This window comes from Gallinula chloropus (genome assembly GCF_964237585.1).
Source record: "Gallinula chloropus genome assembly, chromosome: Z".
NCBI classification, from domain to species: domain Eukaryota; kingdom Metazoa; phylum Chordata; class Aves; order Gruiformes; family Rallidae; genus Gallinula; species Gallinula chloropus.
In genome coordinates, this window is record NC_140089.1 from 64,759,848 (window position 1) to 64,781,392 (window position 21,545).

A 21,545-nucleotide genomic window follows, 5' to 3' on the forward strand; every position below is an offset into this window, starting at 1 on the left:
TTTCAAAGCCTGTGAAATGCAGGGTTTTGCCTCAATAGAACATTTGTGAGTAAAGCTGTATCTGTTATTAAAAAAAAAAAAAGACCAACAAAGTAACTGGAAAAAAAGAAAAAATGTGGATCAAGACAGATGCACTTTGTCAAGTCTTATTTTGCTTCATTTTGGAACAAAGTCTCCAAGCAATTTTGTGTTATCTGCATATTGGTCTTTTTTGCCATTCCGTCCCCATCAGTGAAGCTCTTGTTTCATGACTGATGCTCTACCCCACCTTTTGCTTTGATACACAACCTTGCACCTCTGAACTCTATTTTACACACTAGTATTAAAAATATTTTTGGTTTGGGTTGGTGTGGCAAGGTTTTGGCAACAGGGGGGCTGCAGGGGTGGCTTCTGCAAGAAGCCGCTGGAGGTTTTCCCCAGGTCTGACAGAGCCAATACCAGCAGGCTCAAGGATGGACCCGCTGCCGACAAAGGCTAAGCCATTAGTGACAGTGGCAGCACCTCTGGGATAACATATTTAAGGAGAACAAAAAAACCCCGAAGTGGCAGCTTTTTGCCACCCGAGAAAGGAGTGAGAAGATGTAAGAAGCTGTGCAGACACCACAGGCAGTGCAGAAGGAGGGGAGGAGGCACTGCAGGAGCCAGGGGAGAGATTCCGCTGTAGTCCATGGAAGATGGTGGGGACCAGAGATTCCACCTGCAGCCTGTGGAGGACCCCACGGTGGAGCAGGAGACACCTGAAGGTCACTGCAAGGGAGACCAATGCCAGGACCTGCAGCCTGTGGAGAGAGAGGCCTGCACCAGAGCAGGTTTGCTGGGGAACTGGGGACTCGGTGGGGGACGAGGCTGGAGCAGTCTGGGCCTGAGAGACTGAGAGACATTCTATGATTTATGACTGCACCCTATAGAAGTGACCCACGCTGGGGCAGTTGGGGAAGAGCTGAAGCCCCGTTGGAAAGGACTCATGCTGAAGAAGTTCAGAGAGGAGTGTCTCCTGTGGGTGGGACCCCATGCTGGAGCAGGGGAAGAATGTGAGGAATGCTTCCCCCACCTCCCTGCCCCATCCCCCTGCTCCGCCCTCCCCCACCAAGAAGGAAAACAAATTGTGAGGGACTGAACGAACCCAGATCCCTGTTCCACCCACATCCCCGCCCCTGTGCCACCCTGGGAGAGAAAAAGGGAGAGAAATAACGAATAAAGCTGAGTCTGTGAAGAAGGTAGGGGTGGAGGGAGGTGTTTTAAGAATATTATCCTACTCTGGTTTCACTGCGTGTATGTGTGGTAATGCAATAAATTACATGCTTTTCTTTTTTTCTTTATAGTCCATGTTTAGTCTGTCTTACCCGTGACACTAACTGCTCTCCCTGTCCTTATATCAACTCCTAAACTTCTCAATATATATAAATATTCTCCAGCAAAAAAGGGGAGCAAAAGAGCAACTGTAGTGGGCATCTGGCCTCCAGTAGGGTTAAGCCACCACAGACACTAACTGTGGCATGATCTCTCCCTGGCCTTATCTCGACTCCTAAGACTCTCATAATAATTTTTCACTCCTGTCCAGCAGAAAAGGAGAGTGACAGAGCAACTTTAGCGGGCACTTGGCCTCCAGCCAGGGTGAAACTGACTCTTGGAACCTAACTTCACAACTCACGAAGGGTTACAAAGCTGGTATGTTTGTTCAGCACTGGGTACGCAGAGATCACTCCACCACAGATGTGCACACCAACGTGGCAGTCCTTTGTGGTTATAGTTAGTTCAATGTTACTTATTCATTAGGTTACCTCACACACCTACACATATTCATACCCTATCCCTGCTCCGTATTGAAATGAGTTCTAAGAGGTGACTTCCATAAGCCCCTCCCCACTGCGCCTGGGTACTGCTGCCTGCTGGTGGTCCTGGAGGGTTGTGGGAATGAAGGCGGATGGCTACTCTTCGTCACTGCAAGTAACCTTCAATTTGGCAGAAGCTCAAGTGTCCTCTGGCCTTTCCAAACTACAAGTTCGGTTTCAGCAGGTTTTGTATACTTTTTCCTGACTCTTCAAAGACATGGGGAAGCTCAAACTAGCTACAATGAAATGATTTGCCTGCATTCGTGACTGCGAGATAAGCAAGGGAGGAATTCCTCAAACAGATGAGGAGTTTTCAGACAGAGAGGGACTGGAACTCATCAAAGAAATAATTCTATCTTCACAGAGAACACAGTCTTTGAGTGCCTTACTCGAAGCATGATTACGTTATTTCTAACCCTTTATCAAAACCACTGCAATTTTCCTTATCAACACTGTCCTCTCCTTCCCTACCCCTCCACCACCTCTTGCTTCTTCACCAGGCATCAAACATAAATGCCTTAGGGTTTTTTGCACATTTGTCAGTATTTAGTCCTTTGGACTCCTCTCCCTTGGTGTCCCATGGGCACAGGAACAGCTCAGGAGATAGGGAAGAATTAAAATAACAAAGAAAAACATTGCCCCCCAAAAGACACTTTTCAATTCTTAAGGTTCACCATAAAATATGATGTCCTCAAAATCCTGCTGGTTAGATTAGTAGTTTTTAAACCATAACCAAATTCTCCACAGGTACAGTGTTCTCTCACTGACACAGTTTCAATGACCTGCAAACTTTGGTGGGGATGTGGAAGCTGAGCTCCCTGGGACTGTCCCCAGCTCTGTGCCAGCACCTGCAGAGTCTGGCACCTTGGGATCTAAAAAACCACCCTGAATGTCCTTTATAGACAGAATGCATGACCATGGGGGTAGATAAATATTATAGTACAAACACAAACTTCTTTTTTAAGTCTCTGCTTAAGGTGTGATTAAGAGATGTACATTTTCTGTTGCTTCCTCTCAAGATAATGGCCAAAGGACCATGTGCTACAACAAATGCTTTTGGAAACACTTTAGACTTGGGAATTCACAGACAACCAACCAAAAAAACCTTCTCACTGACAAAGGAGACATTCATGTACCATCAGCATGAATATCTGAACTCTAACCTGGCAAAGCATCTCCCTGCTGAGTAAGTTGGGACTGTTCAGCCTTGAGAAGAGAAGACTAAGGGGGGAGCTAATTAAAGTTTATAATTATCTGAAGCAGGGGATGCAGGGGGAATCAGCCAGCCCCTTTTCAGTGGTCTGTGGAGACAGGACAAGGGGCAATGGCTGCAAGTTGGAGCACAGGAAATTCCGCACCAACATGCGGAAAAACTTTTTCCCAGTGAGGGTGACAGAGCCCTGGGACAGGCTGCCCAGGGAGGTGGTGGAGTCTCCATCTCTGGAAATATTCAAGACCCGCCTGGATGCCTATCTGAGTGATATATCCTAGGGAGCTGCTTTGGCAGGGGGGGTTGGACCCGATGATCTCTTGAGGTCCCTTCCAACCCCTACAATTCTATGATTCTATTCTATGATTCTATGAAAGCAGACATAGAGTTTCCTGCCAAGATTACACCTCCCCAAAGGACTGCGCTAAAATTTTTAATTCAAAATTTTAAAATTTCTAATTAAAATGCTGTCTCCTCTGAAGAAAGGGAGGGTGAGGTCCTAAAAGCATCATGTAAAGTGTTTGCTTACAGTCTGGCTTCAAGAGCTCGGAGTACTCCATGATCCAGACAAAAGTGAGGGAATCACTGGGAGGCTAAGACTGGTTTGTCTGAGTAAGTATTTCCAAGGTAAATTCTATTACAACTGGACTGAATTAGCGTCCGGAGCCTTTGAACTTATAACCACTCTGAAAATAATTATTAAATTAGAGAGAAGATAGAGAAAGACTACTTTCAGATGGTCTATTTCCCATTCAAAGAAATAAAATGCTCTAAATTAAGAGGGTGATTATATTTCCACTTCACACTAACAGCTACTCTTTGTGCCATTTCTTCCCACACTGAGCTTTCAAGACTATGAACTGGAAAAGAAATTTGGCAATACTGAAAAGCATGTTGTTGAAGGCTTCTTGAATCACTTTTCTGTTGGATAAAGAGCAAGCATTTTTTGTTTGGGATACAAGCTGTATTAAAACCGCACTACTGATGGAAAACGACTTTATGAAATTTGGATATGAGCACGTAATTTCTCTCCCACATACTTGAGTTCCTTGGGTTCTTGACTTTATTGCCAAGCTAAGCATCTAGTAAGTCAAAGCAATTCCTGGCAAGCAATTTCGACATGCACATGTTGAACAGTTTTTCAGTCACAGCATCATGTCTATACTGGGTCTCACAGGGCTGTGAGTAACTTCTGGTGGCTGGGGCAAGAAGGTGGCACTAGGGTAACTCAAGCAAAACCTTATTAAGCGAAACCAAATTAGGACAGAATATACAGAAAGGGTACAGTGGGGAGAAAACCAGCGAGTCACTGGCAGCAGACCACAGAAAAACCCTCAACCCAGCCCCACCATAAACCTGATGGTTCACATCACCTTTAAGGTCCCTCCCAGCCATAACCATCTGAGGATTCTATGATCTCTGTTGCAGGCATAGGGTGCTAGCACCAGCTCCTGGATCTGGGCTGCTACAGAGGGAAGTGTTTCATGGACAACTGAAAGTCAAGCGCAGAAGGCAAGCAAGGCACCAACTTGACCAGCAACTAGTCAAACGAGGAAACAGCCTTAATTGTGCACTCACAGGCACTCACATTTGGGAGGATTAACATGGACCAACTAGATGCCCACAGCAAAGGACACCTTCTGAGCCTCCCAGGCAAGCAGATTCCCAACCTGGAAGCAGACCCAATGCTAAATTTGGTGCAGAAACGTTATTTTTAAGAATTAAGCAATCCAGCTGTTCATATGTCCTCTGTACTTGAAAACAAACTTCTCTTCTGGTAATTTTAGAGGGCGAGAGAGAGGATTTGTGCTACTGCAAGCAACTTGGCTGGCTTAAGAAACCAAACCAAAGAAGTGGTATGACAGGTCTAGTGTGTGACCACAAACAGGCTGGTAAGTGTTTAGCTTAGAAAAGTTACATTAAGACTCTGAAATGAACTTGATTTTTAAAATCTAGTTCTAGCCACAACGCCTTTCATGCTTTTGAAGCTTTTAAATTAAAAAGACAATTAGAGATGAGCAATATCTTCTGTGGTTAGAGGCCATGTGATCACGATGACTCAACACGTGCTAAAGAAAACCCCTTGTAAGCATCCACAGCTTTGTGCATTGCAGTAACGTGTCACACAGCACCAAAACACAGACCTGAAATTATAAATGCAACATTTGAAAAGTTATTTTCTGATTTGCTGCTTCTGCCACTGAACACGTTGCCAGAGATAAGCTCAAACAAAACTGACCCGGTTTGTGCTATTGTAACACACTCTGTGACAGCCTCTAGTGACACTACCCGGGCAGCAACCTGGGGAGGGTTCACTGCAGCGGGTTTCCGCACAAGGAAAAAGGAGGAAGGCTGCTGGTGCTGTGATTCTTCACTCTTCCTGTTCTGAAACACACTCAGTGTATGACCAATTGACAGGAAGAAGCTGAGCACAGAAAATCATCCCAGCTGGGTTTGCTAGCAGAGGGAATTGACCTTCTCATCTGAGGGAGCCCTCCAGTACACAACGAGCTGTGGAAAAAGCCCCGTCTCCTTCCGGGGCAGCAGTGGGTTCACCTCTCTTACTTACGTGAGTTTTCATTTCATTAGCCACCGTTGTTGACATCATCACACAACAGATGATAGTCACCAGGATGAAGTAAAGCGCGTACATGAAGCGGGTACTGGTTGACTGTTTTATCTTGGGGCAGCATTTGCAGCACAGGGAACAAGCGGCAATACCACAGCAGCAGGCCAACTGCAAAGTAAGAACAAACAAAAGTCATTCCATCACTGCCTTCAGCTTTCTGTTGCAAAAGTCAGACAGGGAAGCTGGGAGACTTCCTGTAATACTCCAGAATTTCTTTAGTCCTCTCTTCCCAGCTAAGCAGTATTTAAGTGGAAGCAGACTGCCTTGTTTATCAGAAGTCACTAGGCCTAAGCACGTCAGTTTCTAGCATTCCCACACGCTATGGATGAGTGAAGACAATGAGGAAGAACGTTTCCCAATTCCTTAATCCGTCTCTTTGCCATCTCTGTGGTCCCGACACGTTTCACTAAGCAGACAGAACAGGCATTGCAATGGTAAGGCTCTATTTCCTGCAATACACTCTCCCCACTCCTTAGTGAAAAAACAACTCTGCACAAGAAGGGCACAGACTCCAAAACTGTTTGCTTTTAACACGCAGACAAAACTAATTTCCTTCTAAGACAAACTGGAGGATTTGTTTCAAATCATGAAGTCCATTTCAATTCACCAGAACCATACTGTCTTTTTTTTTTATGCTACCAAAGAATTTGAGCAAATTAAAGGCAGGAGGGAAAACTATTTAATCCACGCTTTAGGACAGTTCTTCTCATGGCTTTAAAAACAGACAACAGCTGCAACCCCCCCCCCCACCAAAGTAACTCAAACCAACAAAGAGAAAAATTACATTAACAGTTCTAAATATTTTGGGCGGTAGAGAAAGAATCTGGAAATAACTTGGCTTACTGCAAACAAAGCAAATATACTTGAGCTTGCAGGACCCCAAATGCAATGGCACCACCTTCTAATGGAAGAAAGCCAGAGGAGAAATGCAACTTCACAGTTATTTAGACACACTTTACAAATGTGAAAGCAGTGATTCCATGTGCAAGATGGCGAGGGAAAAAATCCACAGCTGCAAGGAAAATAATACCGAATCACACTTTAGCTGACACTATCTCCAGTGTTGCTAGAGATAGAATTCCTTGTATGTTTTAATTCTTTTCTATCTGTAGTGACAACAAAAACCATGAGTATAGCAAAAAGGACAACTGCCTTATACAACAGGGAAAAAGGTACTGAATAAATCCTGAAAGGGATTTCGTTTGATGCTCCTTAATTCCTTGCTGTGAACAGTATCATTAATTTTCAAAGAAGCTCGATTCAACTTCCCTGCCTTCTGCTTTTAGAAAACTTATATACAAAAATATAAGCCTTATTTTTATACATAAGGCAGCACTGTCCTTGGCCAGGCCCTTCCTTGCACTAGGCAGCAGCTAGTAATAGCTGCTCCCATACCCAACCCAGCAGCCGCAACCACAGGAGGGCTTTTTGGACACGAGCAGGCGTGCAGGAGCAGGGAACCTCTCTCTCTCTCTCTCAGGTCTCACTTCTGCTGACCCAGAGCAACCTCACCCCTCGCCGCCCCCATTTTTGAGGGGCTCCCTGTGGCTGATGTGTGAGACAGGGCTGTGTGCTGCCAGCGCCGGGGACTTCAGCACACTGGGGACACTTTTACCTGGTGATTCCTCAGCCCTCAGAAGGGACATGGGGATGTTCACAGGACCTGCTGCTTTCTGTCAAGCAGCTGAACAGAATGGATGGCTTTTCTTAGCCCTTGCCAGGGGATTCAAAATGCAAGTGTCACATCCAAGTTGCCCAGGCAAACTTTGCTGGCCAACATGTGCCCTCAGGCACCAAACCACTACAAGCTGTTTTCCTCCTAGGACACCTCCTCCTCCAGCATCAATGACTGTCCAGCCTGGAGAAGGGAGTTTCACATGTGTGCTGCGGACAGATATGACTTGACTCTGCAGAGTGTCACAACCAGATCCCCAAATCAAAATTTTGAAGAAGTATCTTGAAAAGACTCCCAGTTTATAATTTTCCTTGCCATGACCATCTTCTACAACACCCAAACTCAGGCTTCCTTTCTTCATCCCTGCAAAAAGGAGGTAGGGGGTAGCAGACAGCCCCTTGCCATCTGTTACCCCTCTTGATAACGGCTCTTCAGTTTGCATAAGACATAAAACGGGGACACGTCCAACCCGGCTCCCACTCTGCCCTCCTCTCAGTTCAACACTGGATCTTGTGCCAAAGACAGGGGCTTCAAAGCACGCAGCTGCTGAAACTGCTGATGCTGCAAAACAAAAATCCTCCCCAAGACGCACAAAGCTCCAACTGTGGGGAATAAACAGAATGGGCTCACGTTGGCAACAGTATTGGAAATTAAAAATACTATGTGCATAAGTGTTAGTGGTCTCAATTGAAAAGAACTTACCTACACAAAGCAGATAAGCAGGCACTTCTTTATTTCAGCACTGGGAAACATGGGGGATAGCTCCACCAAACACGTTTTGGAGTTAGTTACAAATCATAGTATATTTATGCACTTTTTTAGCAGTTATTGTTTAAAATTGCTTGCTTCTTAATTTGACCTTTGCAATGATTGGCTTTCAATTACTTCATTTTATCTATATTTTTATTCTACTAAAATCAGTGGCTAGCTTAACTGCTTACTTTATATACAAAGAGGGGAGGATAATGATTAGCATATTTATGTTATTCCCTGTAAGTCATTATCAGATACAAATGTCCCCAACACATGCGTAGTTACGTTGAGCAGGGGTCTTCTGGTGGTCGTCGAGAGCCTTCCTCACTGTGTCTGCTGACTGAAACCCCCCTTGTGCATGCTCATTTCACCTTTGGCTAATCCTCCAAATCCTAACCCTTCCTACTGGAGGCAGGCACCCCAGTGCATGGTGCGTAGCCTTATCAAGGTGCAGCATTCTTAGCATACCCCTCGTCGTTCCTAAGGGCCTCAACGTGCATGGTTGCTATAATTTCCTAAAATCAAAATAAGCTAGAATTCATTGCTGTTCTATTAGGGCAACTGTAACATAAGCACATCATGCAAGCGTACTTTCAAAATAGAAGTCAGCGGTGGCTGAATGGCAATTTCATTTTTGATATGTAGTGAAAGTAATTTAACTTTTACAGCATCCACCTAAGTCCAAAAAAATAAAGGAAGCTACAGCAAGCTACCGATTCGCAAACAAACAGAATAGTAACATTTCAAAAACAAAAACATACCAGAAAAGTATAATCCAGAACTCGGGTAGGGGGAAGAAAATACTGAGCCTATAGGGCTTTTCAGTCTGTATCAGCCAGTTCCAAAGTATTCATGATGAACTTCCACTGCTGGCCATGCTCATCATAATGCTAAAACCCACAGTACAGAAGTTAAAAGGTATGCACCTTTGGCATCCATAAGGGGAACAACTTTTTCCTAAGCCAGGTGCTAGAGAGCTCTGCCAGTGAAACCTCGTCTACATCCAGCAACGTGTCTGCTATTCCAGTCCTGGCTCCCTGGAGCTGCTATTTAAAGCAACAAATACTTAAATATATAGCTCATTTATGCATTGTTCCATTCTACTTGGGGAGACTTTAATGATAGTTTCTAATAGTGCGCATGGACCCTATGAATTGGCAATATTTGTGAAAAATACTAGTGTCTTCATCTTTTTTTTTCAGATGCACTCTTTTAAGCACTCTGAATAGCCATGTAAATGATTGACAGTTGGTTTGGTTATTCAGCCGCAGTCCCAGATTCAGTGGTTTGGGTTGTATTTTTTTAAACTCTGGTTATGACTAACTACATTCTAGAGTGGGCCACAATGAAATAGGTATTATCCAAAAATAAATTAGTACAGTCTCTGTCCCAAAGAGTAAGAAGCTGGCCATAGTCTACTGATCTGAGAAAAGACGTTACCTTTGGGTGACAGACCTCAAAGCTGACATCTACAATGAGCTCTCTGTTGAAAGGTTGCAGCAAACCTTTGCACATAAACTAGAGTCCCTCAGATGCCACATGCTTTACTGCAGGCATGGCCCATCTCACTTCACTTCTGCTTTTAAATGACAGCGAAGGTTAGGTCAGCTCAGGACCCAGGAGTGCAAAGTGCAAGCTGGTAACAAATTCCTCCAATGTTAAAAAAATGGGCTGTAAAAAAAGCATGTTAACATCATAAATCTTTTACAAATTTAGCTTACAATTAAAAAAAAATCTCCTGCAAAGGACAGTCTTGCAGGAGGAAGATGCTGTGTAATTTTTAGGACAGAGACTACCCAGACACCCAAGGTCTGAGACTGCTGCCAGCAAGCAGGTCTTGAAAATCCTGGTCTGTACCTGCACAGTTCCTTCAAAGTTCTGTGATCCATGCACAGATCCTTGTTGACCCCAACAGTCCAGGGCACAGGCTGCTCTGGCAGGAGTCTGCCATGCTGCAGCAGGTTCTGGCTTCAAGTCTTTCTTATCCAAAGCCTCCCACAAGTCAGGCAGCAAGTACAGTTATTTCTACTGATGAACAAAGCAACCTACTGGCTAAAAAAAGGAGAAGAAAAAGGCATAGAAATCCTTCTCAGCCTCTGATTTCTGATTTATTGTGGAATGGGAGAAGCAGCTTTACCATTTCAAGTGAGGGCATGCTGCATGGGCAAAGGGGGGAGGAGAGGTGAATGCCTCTCAGCACTCCAGCATGGTCTCATCCTTCTTTTCCAGTGGTGTTTCCTTACCACCTCTCAATTCAATCTGAGTGCAGTAGGTTCCTGCCAATGCAGAGGAACAGCAATTTTTACATCCACACAGCACAGAGCAGAAGCAGGAAGACTACAACAGCCCTAGTCCATGCAAGCCACTTTCCCAAGTACAGGCAGGCCTGGACTTATTTGCACATTCCCATCCTAGGCCTGCCTGGGGAGTACCTATGGTTGAGGAGAGTTCAATGGGTTAACAGGTAGGAACAGGCCGAGCAACTCACACACAAGCTATCAGCTCCTGATAATGAATGTAACACCCCAACATACACTTAACATCTGCCACACACACAAGTCTTGATTTTTGCAAGCTGTAATCCAATCTGGTTAATTAGTAGAATGAGATAGGATGGTCAAATTAAGCAGGCACATTAACTATTTACATACAAGATGGAGAAGCCAAGTGAACGTGTCCCACCTACTTCTTTTGTAAAGACAGTGACATTTTTAGAAGGTATTTTCCACAGATGTTTCCAAAAAAAAGTCTCAGAGGTCTTAGAAAATATTTTTCATAGCTGTTAAAACAAAGTAAGGAGTTTCAGGATTACAGCCCAAAATAGCCTATGGTATTTTTAAACTATACAAACTATAGGGAAGTATCAAGCTTATCATAACAAAGCACTCTTCATTTGGGGAGACTTGAGCAGAAATGGTAAAAATCAAAGGGAAGAAGAGTGCATTAGGGGTTAAAAAAAAAAAAAAGAAAAAAAGTGCATACTTCAATGAAACAAAGACTTAGCAGTGTTTAATCTCTTCCATCTTAACTGACTGCACAGAGTGGCTGGAGAGACCACAGCTTTCCAGCCTGTCCACAGAGCACAGGAATGTGCCACGCTGAAGCTTCTTTTCACAAGGGCCTACAGCAGCTTAGTTTCTTGTGTGCTGCCTGATTACTCAACTACTAGCGTTATATACGCTGTAAGACTTGCGGATACCGTGGTCACTGAGCAGTTAACAGCAACATCTATCAAAACCACCCAATCATCTACTCTCACAGCTACAAGGATGAGCTGGCTGGATGAGCAAAGCAGCCAACCCTGCATCAATAAAAGTCCAGAGGCAGCTACACACCAGCCCTTAAACTTCAGGTTTAGGAAAGGGTGCCTAGCAAGTGAACCATTTTGTTAGTGCACTGGTTCATGAAAAGAAGAGATGTCTGATGTCAGGTGTCCCAACTGCTGGGAGCTGGGCTCAGACTATTATTGAAAACCCCGGCTGTTATGCAAATGCATTTTGCAAAGGTTTCTTCAGCTGGTTGCATGATTACACAGTGGTTTGTCCCTGTGAAGTAATTAAAATCACGAATAAGCTTTGTCCTTTAACTGTTCTTTCACTGCTTCTTTAATATTTAGAATCCCCATGTAGCTTAAGTCAAGATCTCTGGTGACCATCAACTGATGGTCTGGTTTGGGAGTACACCTCACGCTGCAGAGTGTATCAAATTAAAACCAATTTCGGAGTAAAGTCACGCCAGCCTAGATGCTGCCTGAACACTACTTTCCAGACAGGCTTTCCTGCCCCAAGCTGAGTCTGCAAAGCAAAGGGCTTGTGCCCTGCACCACGGGGCAGAACTGGCACACAGCACCATGCAGCTCAAAACCCAGGAGACAAAGCAGCATCTAGGATAGCTACGCCAAGAGCTACAATGCAGGGTGAGCTACTGACAGGCACCAGCAGAGCTGAGGTTAAACTCAACTGAGGATGAACAGCTTCTGTATCCATGTTACTGAGTGGTGACTCAGCTCCGCATTAGTAAGTAGCATCACTGCAAAATGTCTAAATTAAAGACTGCCCTTCTGCCCTTCTCCTGATGATTTTGGAAAAACCAAGACAATTGTTTAGTCTGATCTGAGCCTCACGGCATATCACATCACCCAGCTCCCTAGTAGTATAGCTGCTTTCCACCCCCCCCCCCCGCTTCTAATTTGTCTGCTACAGTTCCCAGACACTGGCTCTTGGTGAGGCTTTCTTCACTAGCTGAGAAAGCCTTTAAATTACCTGGTCTTTCCTCCCACTTATCAAAGAAGGAACCAAACCCATTTACCCTGAACCTCATTTGAAGACTTTAAGACTTTTTCTCCCAGCAATTAAGATGTTTGGTTGGTTGTTTTTTCAGCATCCCCCCAGATATTCCCAGTTCCTCCTACAAAATCATGGTAGTATCATCAGCCCAACTGCAAACAGCCCTGCAAGTGAACCTTGCTCCTCTCCCCTGTGTGCAGCCGAAGAGGAGGCGAGACTCGGCCCCGGAGTAGCCTACTGGGTGGCTGTACTTAAGGGGTGTATTTTATTTGCACTGGGGTCACGCAGTCTGGGTTACATCACTTTCAGTAGTAGCCTCCACTCCACCAGTCCTTCCATCAGGCCTGTATGCTTTTGGGACCGACTTTAAACGTATCCTCAGGTCATTGACGAAAACCAGACGCTGTTTTAATCGGTGACCTGATTTTGACGTTTCCTTGCATTGCTCCCTCAACAGTCTTCACTGAGAGCAACCTCGCTAGGTGACAGGTTCAACTCTCCTCTCCTATCATTTCATATTTCACGGCTTCCCCATCTACAGGTCATTCCAGCTCACACTGCTGGCCCTTCTCTGCCTTTCACAGCACAGGAGATCCTAACAGAGCAACTGGAAGATGAAAGACAAGTCAGCAATAGCAAAGTTTGATGTTCCAAGGCCATGACTTCACAGCACAAGCAGAGAGGCAGAATGGTACACACACAAATGCAATGTGGTGCAGTGCCAGAGACAGAGAACCGGGTGCAAGGCTGTACCTGCTTTAAGTTCATGCACCACTGGAGTGAAGCAGCAGCTAAAATGAGATTTCTGTATGCGCTGATTTAGAAGCACGTAGCTGGAACAGCTGCTTCGCTTTTGAACAAACTGACAGCTCTGAGCTGTTCAACAAAGATGCTCTGTCTTTAAAAGGTGGTTTCAATACTGAGTCCAATATGATTTTAGGGGGAGATGACGTTCATGGTTTGTACCAAATGGCAAAAGCAAATATATTGCTACAAAACATTACCTATTTCTCGAATTATATTAAAAAAAAAAATAATCTACCTGCTCCAAGCATTGCTACAGACATTCCAGTCTAGATCAATGTCACATCAGCTAACCCCACACACATTTCCAGACTTCCAGGTTCAAAACAGAGCCTGCTTATGTTCCTCTCATTGCTTACTTCTTGATGGTCGTTTTTAAATCCACTTACAATGACTACTCAAGAAGTACCTTGAATAATATTCCTCAAGCACTGTTTTGCTAGTGACTGTAAAGGAAGAAGCCAAGGTAAAAAACCCACAAGATGTGTCTCTTCAGAAAACATTAAGACCACTTCCTATTCAATCTCAGTGAGAGAGGTGACAGGTTGACACTTTCTGGATCAGTCCCACTAGACAGAAAGAAGTGCAGAACTTTGCCTCTTCAGACTGTGAACATTTATATATATTTATATATTTAAATACCTAAGCATTCACCACCTCCAAATGCTCTAAGTTCCAATTGCTAAAGAGCAAACAGTCTCAGCATAGTCATCACTAATCAAAATGACAGTGAGATTGCCAGTTGTGTCAGGAATCCCTTGAAAGGAGTAAGGAGCCACCTTGCCCCCATGCTGTCTTGGGTGAATGCTGCAGTCCACCCCCAGCTCTGCCTGTCTGGGTCCCTCACTGCCCCATGCTGATGACCTGAACAATGCAGTAGGCCACATTTAGTCTGCAGAATGGCCCATCACAGTCTAAACAAGGCCAGGCATTTAACATGTCAAAACATCATAGCCCACAGAGTTGAGAAAGAAATGGAAGCACCCTTAACTCAGGACCTTGGAAGCAACCTAAGGACTAAGCATGTCCACAGAGCTAAGCTGAGAACACCATCCAGCTTCAGCATGGGTTTGAGACGACAGTAGTTGCCAGCTCTTGCACCACAACTGCGAGCGATTCCACTGTGAATGGTAACAGAAAACCCACCCTGGAATACCTATGTTTGCAAAAACTGAAAAAAAAAAACCCCAACAACCCCAAAAACAAGCAGTCAGATTCATATCCTTCCTCAGAAAAGTATCTCTTTGGCCTGTAAAAGTGAAGGCCTTGCTGTTATACTGCCTTTACTCCACAGTTGTAGACCCATCAGTGTGTAAGCTGTTTCTTTCAGCCCACAATGCAACCAGCTTGTGGGATGGAAGAGGAAAAGGAAGTTAAGCAGGAATGAAGAAGTTTGTCTTCCGCCTCTTTGGCAGTGCCAGGGAAAGGGTTCCAACCAGCTACGTGAGTGTCAAATGATATGACTCTTGTAGGACTTCACTGTCTTTCAGTGGCTTTTTCTCTCCCTGTCTGATTGCTTTGAAACCCAGCAGCAGCAAACTTTATCCCAGTACAGCAGGCAGATGGGGGCCTCCAAGACAGTATACTCTTTCCCTTGAAAACAGGCAAAAGGTTTAGCAGAGGAAAACAACCTCTCAAACCTGAGCAAGGAAAAGGCTGCACACAAGTTCAGCATTTACCAAAAAGGGCATCAACCTAAGATACCAATCTCAATGGACAAAACTCCAGAAAAAAACAGGCTTTCCTAGCTCAGTTGTTCAGGCAACCATTTGTTCAAAACAAAAACTCCATGTTTCTGCAGAGAGGGCAAAGAAGTTCTTCCCTGGTCTGTTTTTCATAACTGCACTGAAGTGGAATGGATACACTACAACGCTCCACGTCAGACCTCTCAGACAGTTAGTTTCAGCTACAACCGTGATTAACAGTGCTGGCGTGGAAAAGCAGCTGTGAGACAGGGTAAGACCCACAGCTGAATTCCTCCTTTTTCTTTTTTTTTAGCTGTCTGGCTCGGGTTGAACACAATAAACCAAACCCTTCTCACCCAGGAAGGCCATCTGCAGAAGGAGACATGTTTTGGGGAGCAGCACATGGAGCAGAGCCAGTAGGGACGCTGGCACCTTCCCTTAGCACTGCAACACATCACACCACGCACGCCCAGCAATGCCCCCTCAGAGGATGCGCACTTGGGTGAGGATGACAGAGCCACCCGTTTCACCCTGCAATGAAGAGAGGAGGAGACAAGGACAGGCTGTAAGCCCACTTCCTTCCCAACCAGATGCCAGCGGGCAGTGCCAGAGAGACCAGCAGTACGGGAGTGCATGGGAGGCTTCCTTCCCTTTTCCCAAGACCCATGAGGCCTAGAAGCCGTGAGATTAGCCAAGGCCAATCATATAAACAAAAGCTTTTTTTCCAAAAAACCCCTCCCAAGCAACAAACCCTCAGAATTATCAGTCTGGGTATAAAATGAAAATCTGATACTGCAATTTGCAGCACATCTTACTGCACTTACTACATGATATGATTTCTAAGGGCAGAACAGTATTAAGAAAGCACTCAAGCTTTAACAGACCTACAAAAATAGCTTTATAAACTTTAATAACTACCAGTTCTAATTGAAAAATCCATCCTCTTGAACAACTCAGCTACAACATACTGCCAAGCCCCCACCCTCCCCCCATTAATGTTAACTATCTAAATTACATTTATTTAACTCTGGAAAAAACATATTCATTGTAATAAAGATTTTCCGCAACAGCTGCTTTTCTTAACCATGATCTCAACTTTATTCTCCTGAGAATAACTACTGAAGAAAAGCCAAATGTAAAATCCTGTTTCCTGTCAATTTAAGCAGATGTTTTTATGTAATCAAAAGCATTATGGAGGCCCAAGCCAAACTGTATTCTCACTACATTCTCAAAACAGGCCTCCCAACAAAACATTAGCAAAAGAAGAAGTGTTTAACAAGCTTATTACAGCCCAGAAATCCAAAAATCGCAAAAAACAAGGTTGTACATCACCTGATAAAAAACAACTGCAGAAGCTGCCCTATAAATGGCCACGTTCCTTGAAGGCAAGTTCTCAGGGTCTACTTGGCAATGATACAAGTCACACAGTAATGTTAATTAAGATTATTTTAAATAATTTTTGAGTGCAAAAATCAGCATAACCAATGCACACTGAAGTTTGGCAGCTTGTCACTGTATCCTTTAGCAGCATGAATCTTGGCTGCAAGACCTCAATGCATTTATTCCGGGAGGCACCATCAACTAGATGTTTAGCATGGTTTGACCCAAAGCCTAAAGTACCAGTTGCTCATCGTCTACTTCAAACCAGGAAAATTTTCTGGCCTTATGAATGGAGGGAAAATGGATAGTGAAGTGACATTTAACTCACAAAGAAACTTTGAATCACCCACAGACATCCACACATGATGGTTGTGGACAGTACCGAAGCTGCCAGTCAGTTTCAGGAAAGGAAACCCACAGAAAGAGAGAGGCAGATATACACAGAGTGAAAATGCTTCACACAAATAAAACCCCACCTCATGGTATGTTAAAATACTAGTATATTTTTAGGGGAAAGGGAGGGATCCAACATGAGGGTTGTTCTGCAGAACTCATATAAAGCTCCATTTTTCCTAAAGCGCATCATCTCTGTTTCTGGAAATAGGGTTAACTTCATCTTCAGGGAAATATTTAAGGAGAGGACAAATTCCTTCTCGATTTTCCTGCTTGATTAACAGTACCATGAAATGCCTGAGGAAGTTGGGTTGAGAGAGAAAGAAGAACTTCTATCCCTCTTGTTTTTCTTGTATATTAATCATGTTAAAAAAACAGCCCCTCATCAAGGTTGGAATAAATCAAATCATGAAGGCAAAGGCCATTTTTTCTTTTTAAAAATTTACACTGCATGCTAGTGAAACATGGTTTAAGCCATTCTTCATCTTGGCCTATAAAAAGGTTATCTGCACTTAGTTAGCTGGTACAACTCCAGCAATATGCCATATTTAGCACAGGTAAGTCCTGTGCCACATGAAAACCAGCACTTGCGCCAGCAGAATACATCTCCCCAGGGTACTGCATAATTTAGGCTGTGTGACCACATTCACTTTAGGGCTTTTGCTTGGCTCCAACATCACTAAGGAGCTTGCTTTATTTATAGACCCCAAAGTGACACATCAGTGTCAATAAAACACATTGCTACCAGATACTACTACACAGGGTAGGAACAGTGGCTTTAAGAATGTCTCAAAGTTTGATCATGCTAAATCCATGCTGTTCATCACACAAGTCTCACAGTGGTTACATCCTCCTGGTATCACGGTGAGGTACTTCTCCAGGAGCTACACCAAAATCAGCAACAAAAATACACAGAGCCATGAACCGCAGCAGAAACAGAGCCTACCAACAGTGCTTTGCTGAGCTGCTCAAACCTTACTATTTCACATGCTGACAAAGTGTGTGTGAAGAAGCAGCTAGGGACTACTGGCAAACGCAGTTACTGCTGACCCCATGACCACCCAGGGCTGTTTGGCAAGGCGCAGGGAAGCTCACAGAGGATGGGCATGTGGAAGCACACTCAGTCATCCTCCCAGCCCACTGAAGATTGAGGGAAGCACTGCCAGAAGACCAAATCTAGCCCCGGATTTCAACCTTCAGGAAAGATCTGGGATTTTTTCCCAGGTGGTTCACACAGAAGCAAGAGAATAACTGGATGCTGAGGGTGGGCAGAGTGACCAGGGAAGAAACGCTAACAGAATTAGAACCGTAAAGGAATACAGTTTTATCATACGTAAAACTCCAGGAATAAGCTCACTGGCTAGTCTGTTGTGTACAGGACAGGAGCAACAATTTTCTATTGCAGAAGTGGCAATTTGGGAAAATAATGCACAAAATAAAGTGCCTGGGACAGAAGTGGTTTAACACCAGGCTAGAAAGGCAACTGGTAGGAATGGAAGCCTAACCCTTGAGCACAACCAAAAAGGAAGTCTGGACAGGGCCTTGAAGCCACCCTTCTCCTCCAACTCCACAGTCCTTCATCCACCAGAATGGATTCCTTGGAGAACACAGGTCCACTGCGGTAAGGTGTGGAGCACTGATTCATCCCCCTTCGGATGCTGAAGGGCGTAGGTCCTGCACCACCCTCCATCACCACCGGCTCTCACCTCTACTTCCTCCGCCAGCACCTGCACTTGCTGAAATCTTTCCACAAGCCAAATAAATTTAAAGCGGTTTTTGAAAGGGCGTGAGGAGTGCCAAGCAGCCAGCAGCTGCGACAAGTTAAGACCGTTCCACTTCCTACATCACGGGGTCTCACCTCCCCGCCACCAGGCACCACTGCCCGGTATCTGGCCGCCTCTCGGAGCTTGCGGTGACCCGTATCCCCCACCCCCGGGAACAGCTCCCTGCAGCGCAGGGGCTTTGGGAAGACTCCCCTCTACACCGCCCCTCCGCCCGCGCCCCGCCGCCCCACCACAGCCCCTGAGGCAGGCAGACGCCCTACGAGCAGAGCGACTCTCCGCTGCCCCTACCCACCCCGGGGAGACGGGCAGCAGGCAGCTGCCTGCGTTCCCGAAACGCCAGGGGAATTCAGCCAGGGAACTCCCGGGCACGCCGCTACCCCGCCCGCGCAGCCAAGCTTTACCGGCAGGCACCCCGCCGCCTGCGGCTCCCCCTCTCCAGCGCTGCCGTCAGCGGCTCGGCTCCCCCGAGGAGGCCGGCTGCGGCAGCGCCGGGATGAGGCATCGCGGCCCTGCCCTGTCCCGGGCCGCCCGGGCTCCCCGTTCCGCGGCCACGGGGCTGTCACCGCCCCGACCCCGCGCGGCGCCTCCCAGGACCTCACTCGCCGCAATCCACGACGACCCTCGGAGCCGGCGTTCCCCCCCCACACTGCCCCAGCTCCCGCCCGGTACAGAGGAGGCCTCCGGGGCCGGCACCGCCCGTGGCGCACACCTGCCGGCCTCCCCGCGCCCCCCCCAACCCTACCTGGCCGGCGCAGCAGGGCGCGGACATGCCGGCGGCTCGGCTGCCTCGCTGCCTCCCTCATGCGGGAGCGGACAGGGCTGGGCTGGGCTGCGCGGGGCAGGGCAAGGCAGGGCAGCGCGGGGGCACCGCCGCCGCGGGCGGAGCGGCACCGCCTCTGCCCAGCTGCCGGCCGCGACGTCCCGCTTCCGCTGTCGTCAGCCCGTGCGGCGGGGGGGCGGGGGGGTGGTCCGGACAGGGGGGTGTCCGCGCCGTTTTCGCGACCCGGAGCGCCGCGTTACGCTCGCCGCGGTGCCCGCCCGCCCGCTGCGGCGGCTGCTGCTGCTGCTCCCTGCGGCGGGGCGGGTCGGCTGGCGAGGCCCGCCGGAGGCCGCCCTTTCCCGATCGAGCGCGGACGCCCTCCGAGCCGGGAACCCCGCGTCCAGCGGTGGGGCGAGCACCGAGGCGCCCTGGCCGGCCCAGGGCGGACCGCGCCGCGGCTTGAGGCAGGCAGCAGCCCGGGCAGCGCCTCCGGGCTTCACGCCCCGCCAGCAGCGGCGGTTCCGTCAGCACCCGCGGCAGCGGGGCGAGCCCGTGCGGGGCAGGACGGGCCTCCGCATGCTGCCCAGCCCCCGAGGGCACCGCTGCGGGCTCCCGCCTGTTCGCAGACCCCTGAAACGCCGGGGCGTCCCGTCGCTGGTGTTTGAGGACTTCACTGAGCCAGGCGTACGAGCCTGTGGTTCTTCAGAGACCAGGCGCCCGGTGTAAATGCTGACACCACAACGCGCCGTCCTTGCGTTCAGACTGCCTTGCTGCCTCCCGCCGCCGTCCCACTGCCCGCACCCCCATGGCGAAGTCACGCTGCCCCGAAGGACGGCTTGAGGGCTGTGTTTTCCTGACGGGAGCCCTGAGCTTTCCTGGTGCTTAGAAAATACTCTCAGCATCAGTTGCGACAACCAAGCACAGTCCTAGGCAGCAGCAGAGGATTTCTCAGCGTCCTGTGTGGTTGGGGGTACCTTTGCCGCTGCAGACAAAGCCACAGGTAACAGCAATGAAGGTCCCTGGTGGAAGGACTCCCTTGCCTTGTCTGTGTGAGCTGTCCTATCTGAGGTAAATGCTCGGAGCTTTATTCCTAGCCTTAAGCTGCCCGAGCTTTAGGAATTCCACGTGACTGAAAGTGGCTGAACAGCATGCAGGTACATTCATGTGGATAACATAGCTACACCTGCCAGAAAAGAAGTTGCCAGGGGTTGTGGGATGCACTGCATGCACTCCTGCCTGTGTGTGTGCAAACAGAGACCGTGCTTTGGGAAGTGGGTCACGCGACACAGCAGCGTGATGTCATGTGCTGTCCCACTGGGCACCAAGGAGACCAGAGTTACAGTAAGGGTGCAGACTTACAACCTGTGCTTTACATTTAACGGTGCTTTAGGGTCTGCCTATGCTCAGTTGCAGACGGGGCATTTGCTGCTGTTGTGAGATGAATTCCACGCACCAGGTTGCCCTTTGGCTGCACAGGACACCAGCTGGCGGGCATCCCAGAGGACCCCACCACAGTTCGGGCACTGGTGCCACGACACTCCAGCTCTGTAGCTCAGGTTAGCACTCCTCAGGTCAGGACACGGGGTGGAGTCTCATCACACCTTCTCTGATTTACAGCCCTCCTGCCCAGAGGCAGGGCTGAAGAGAATGCTGCTTCCCTGTCTGCTTTGAACAGCAGGCAGGGAAGCAGCACGGCCGGCAAACAGGCAGTGGAAAACCACTGGTGTTTTTGACTCCGAAACAGTCAGCTTCTTGAAGTGTGTGCTTACAACATGGCAACACAAGCAGTGCAGTATGGTAAGAACTCAGCAAAACCACCTCCATCTCCTGTTCCTGTTCCAGACTTCTTGCACAATCAAAAGAAGCTGAGTGATCTGCATCTGCAAGATCACCTTGAAACACGAAAGAGAACCTGAGGTTCAGTTTAACAATGAAACTGTCTTGCAAAGGGGGGCTGGTGAAGGGGACATATGGGTATGGTGGAAGAGTACAAGTGGCCATGCCACAGGTCAGCATGCCTGCTCGCTGGGTGGGGGAACGCCGTTCATTCACTGCCCCATGTAGGTCTGTTAATGCCAGCCAGTGCGGCTGTCACAGGCACAAACCCAGCCTCTGGACTGAAGGAAAGAGCAGCGCTCCATTAATGGGCTTTCCAGTCAGTTAGGGCACCCCAGAGCCCTGGGATGTGTGGCTCGGCTTTTTGAGCGAAAAGTTGTCACCAGAAAGGCTTGAACTTTCCTGCTGTGCTGCTGGCAAGCTTGAAGCAGGCTAATAACAAAGCAACAAGCAGATGTTACTGAACGAAAAGAACTGTCACTCTGAAACTATCCATGCATTTAGAGTAAGGTTAACCC

The 21,545-nt window shown here is 47.3% G+C and overlaps 1 protein-coding gene across 1 annotated transcript in view; it reads right to left on the bottom strand.

Moving 5' to 3' along the window:
* The window catches only part of SERINC5 (serine incorporator 5), a 37,939-nt gene extending 18,709 nt beyond the window's left edge, over window positions 1-19,230 (bottom strand). The window contains exons 1-2 of the mRNA XM_084278248.1: window positions 19,174-19,230; window positions 5,612-5,779 (exon numbers count right to left, since the gene is read on the bottom strand). Coding sequence (XP_084134374.1) covers window positions 5,612-5,779; window positions 19,174-19,200 — 195 coding nt within the window. The 5' untranslated portion in view covers window positions 19,201-19,230. The remainder of the gene's footprint in view (window positions 1-5,611; window positions 5,780-19,173) is intronic.
* Between the last annotated feature and the right edge of the window lie 2,315 nt (window positions 19,231-21,545).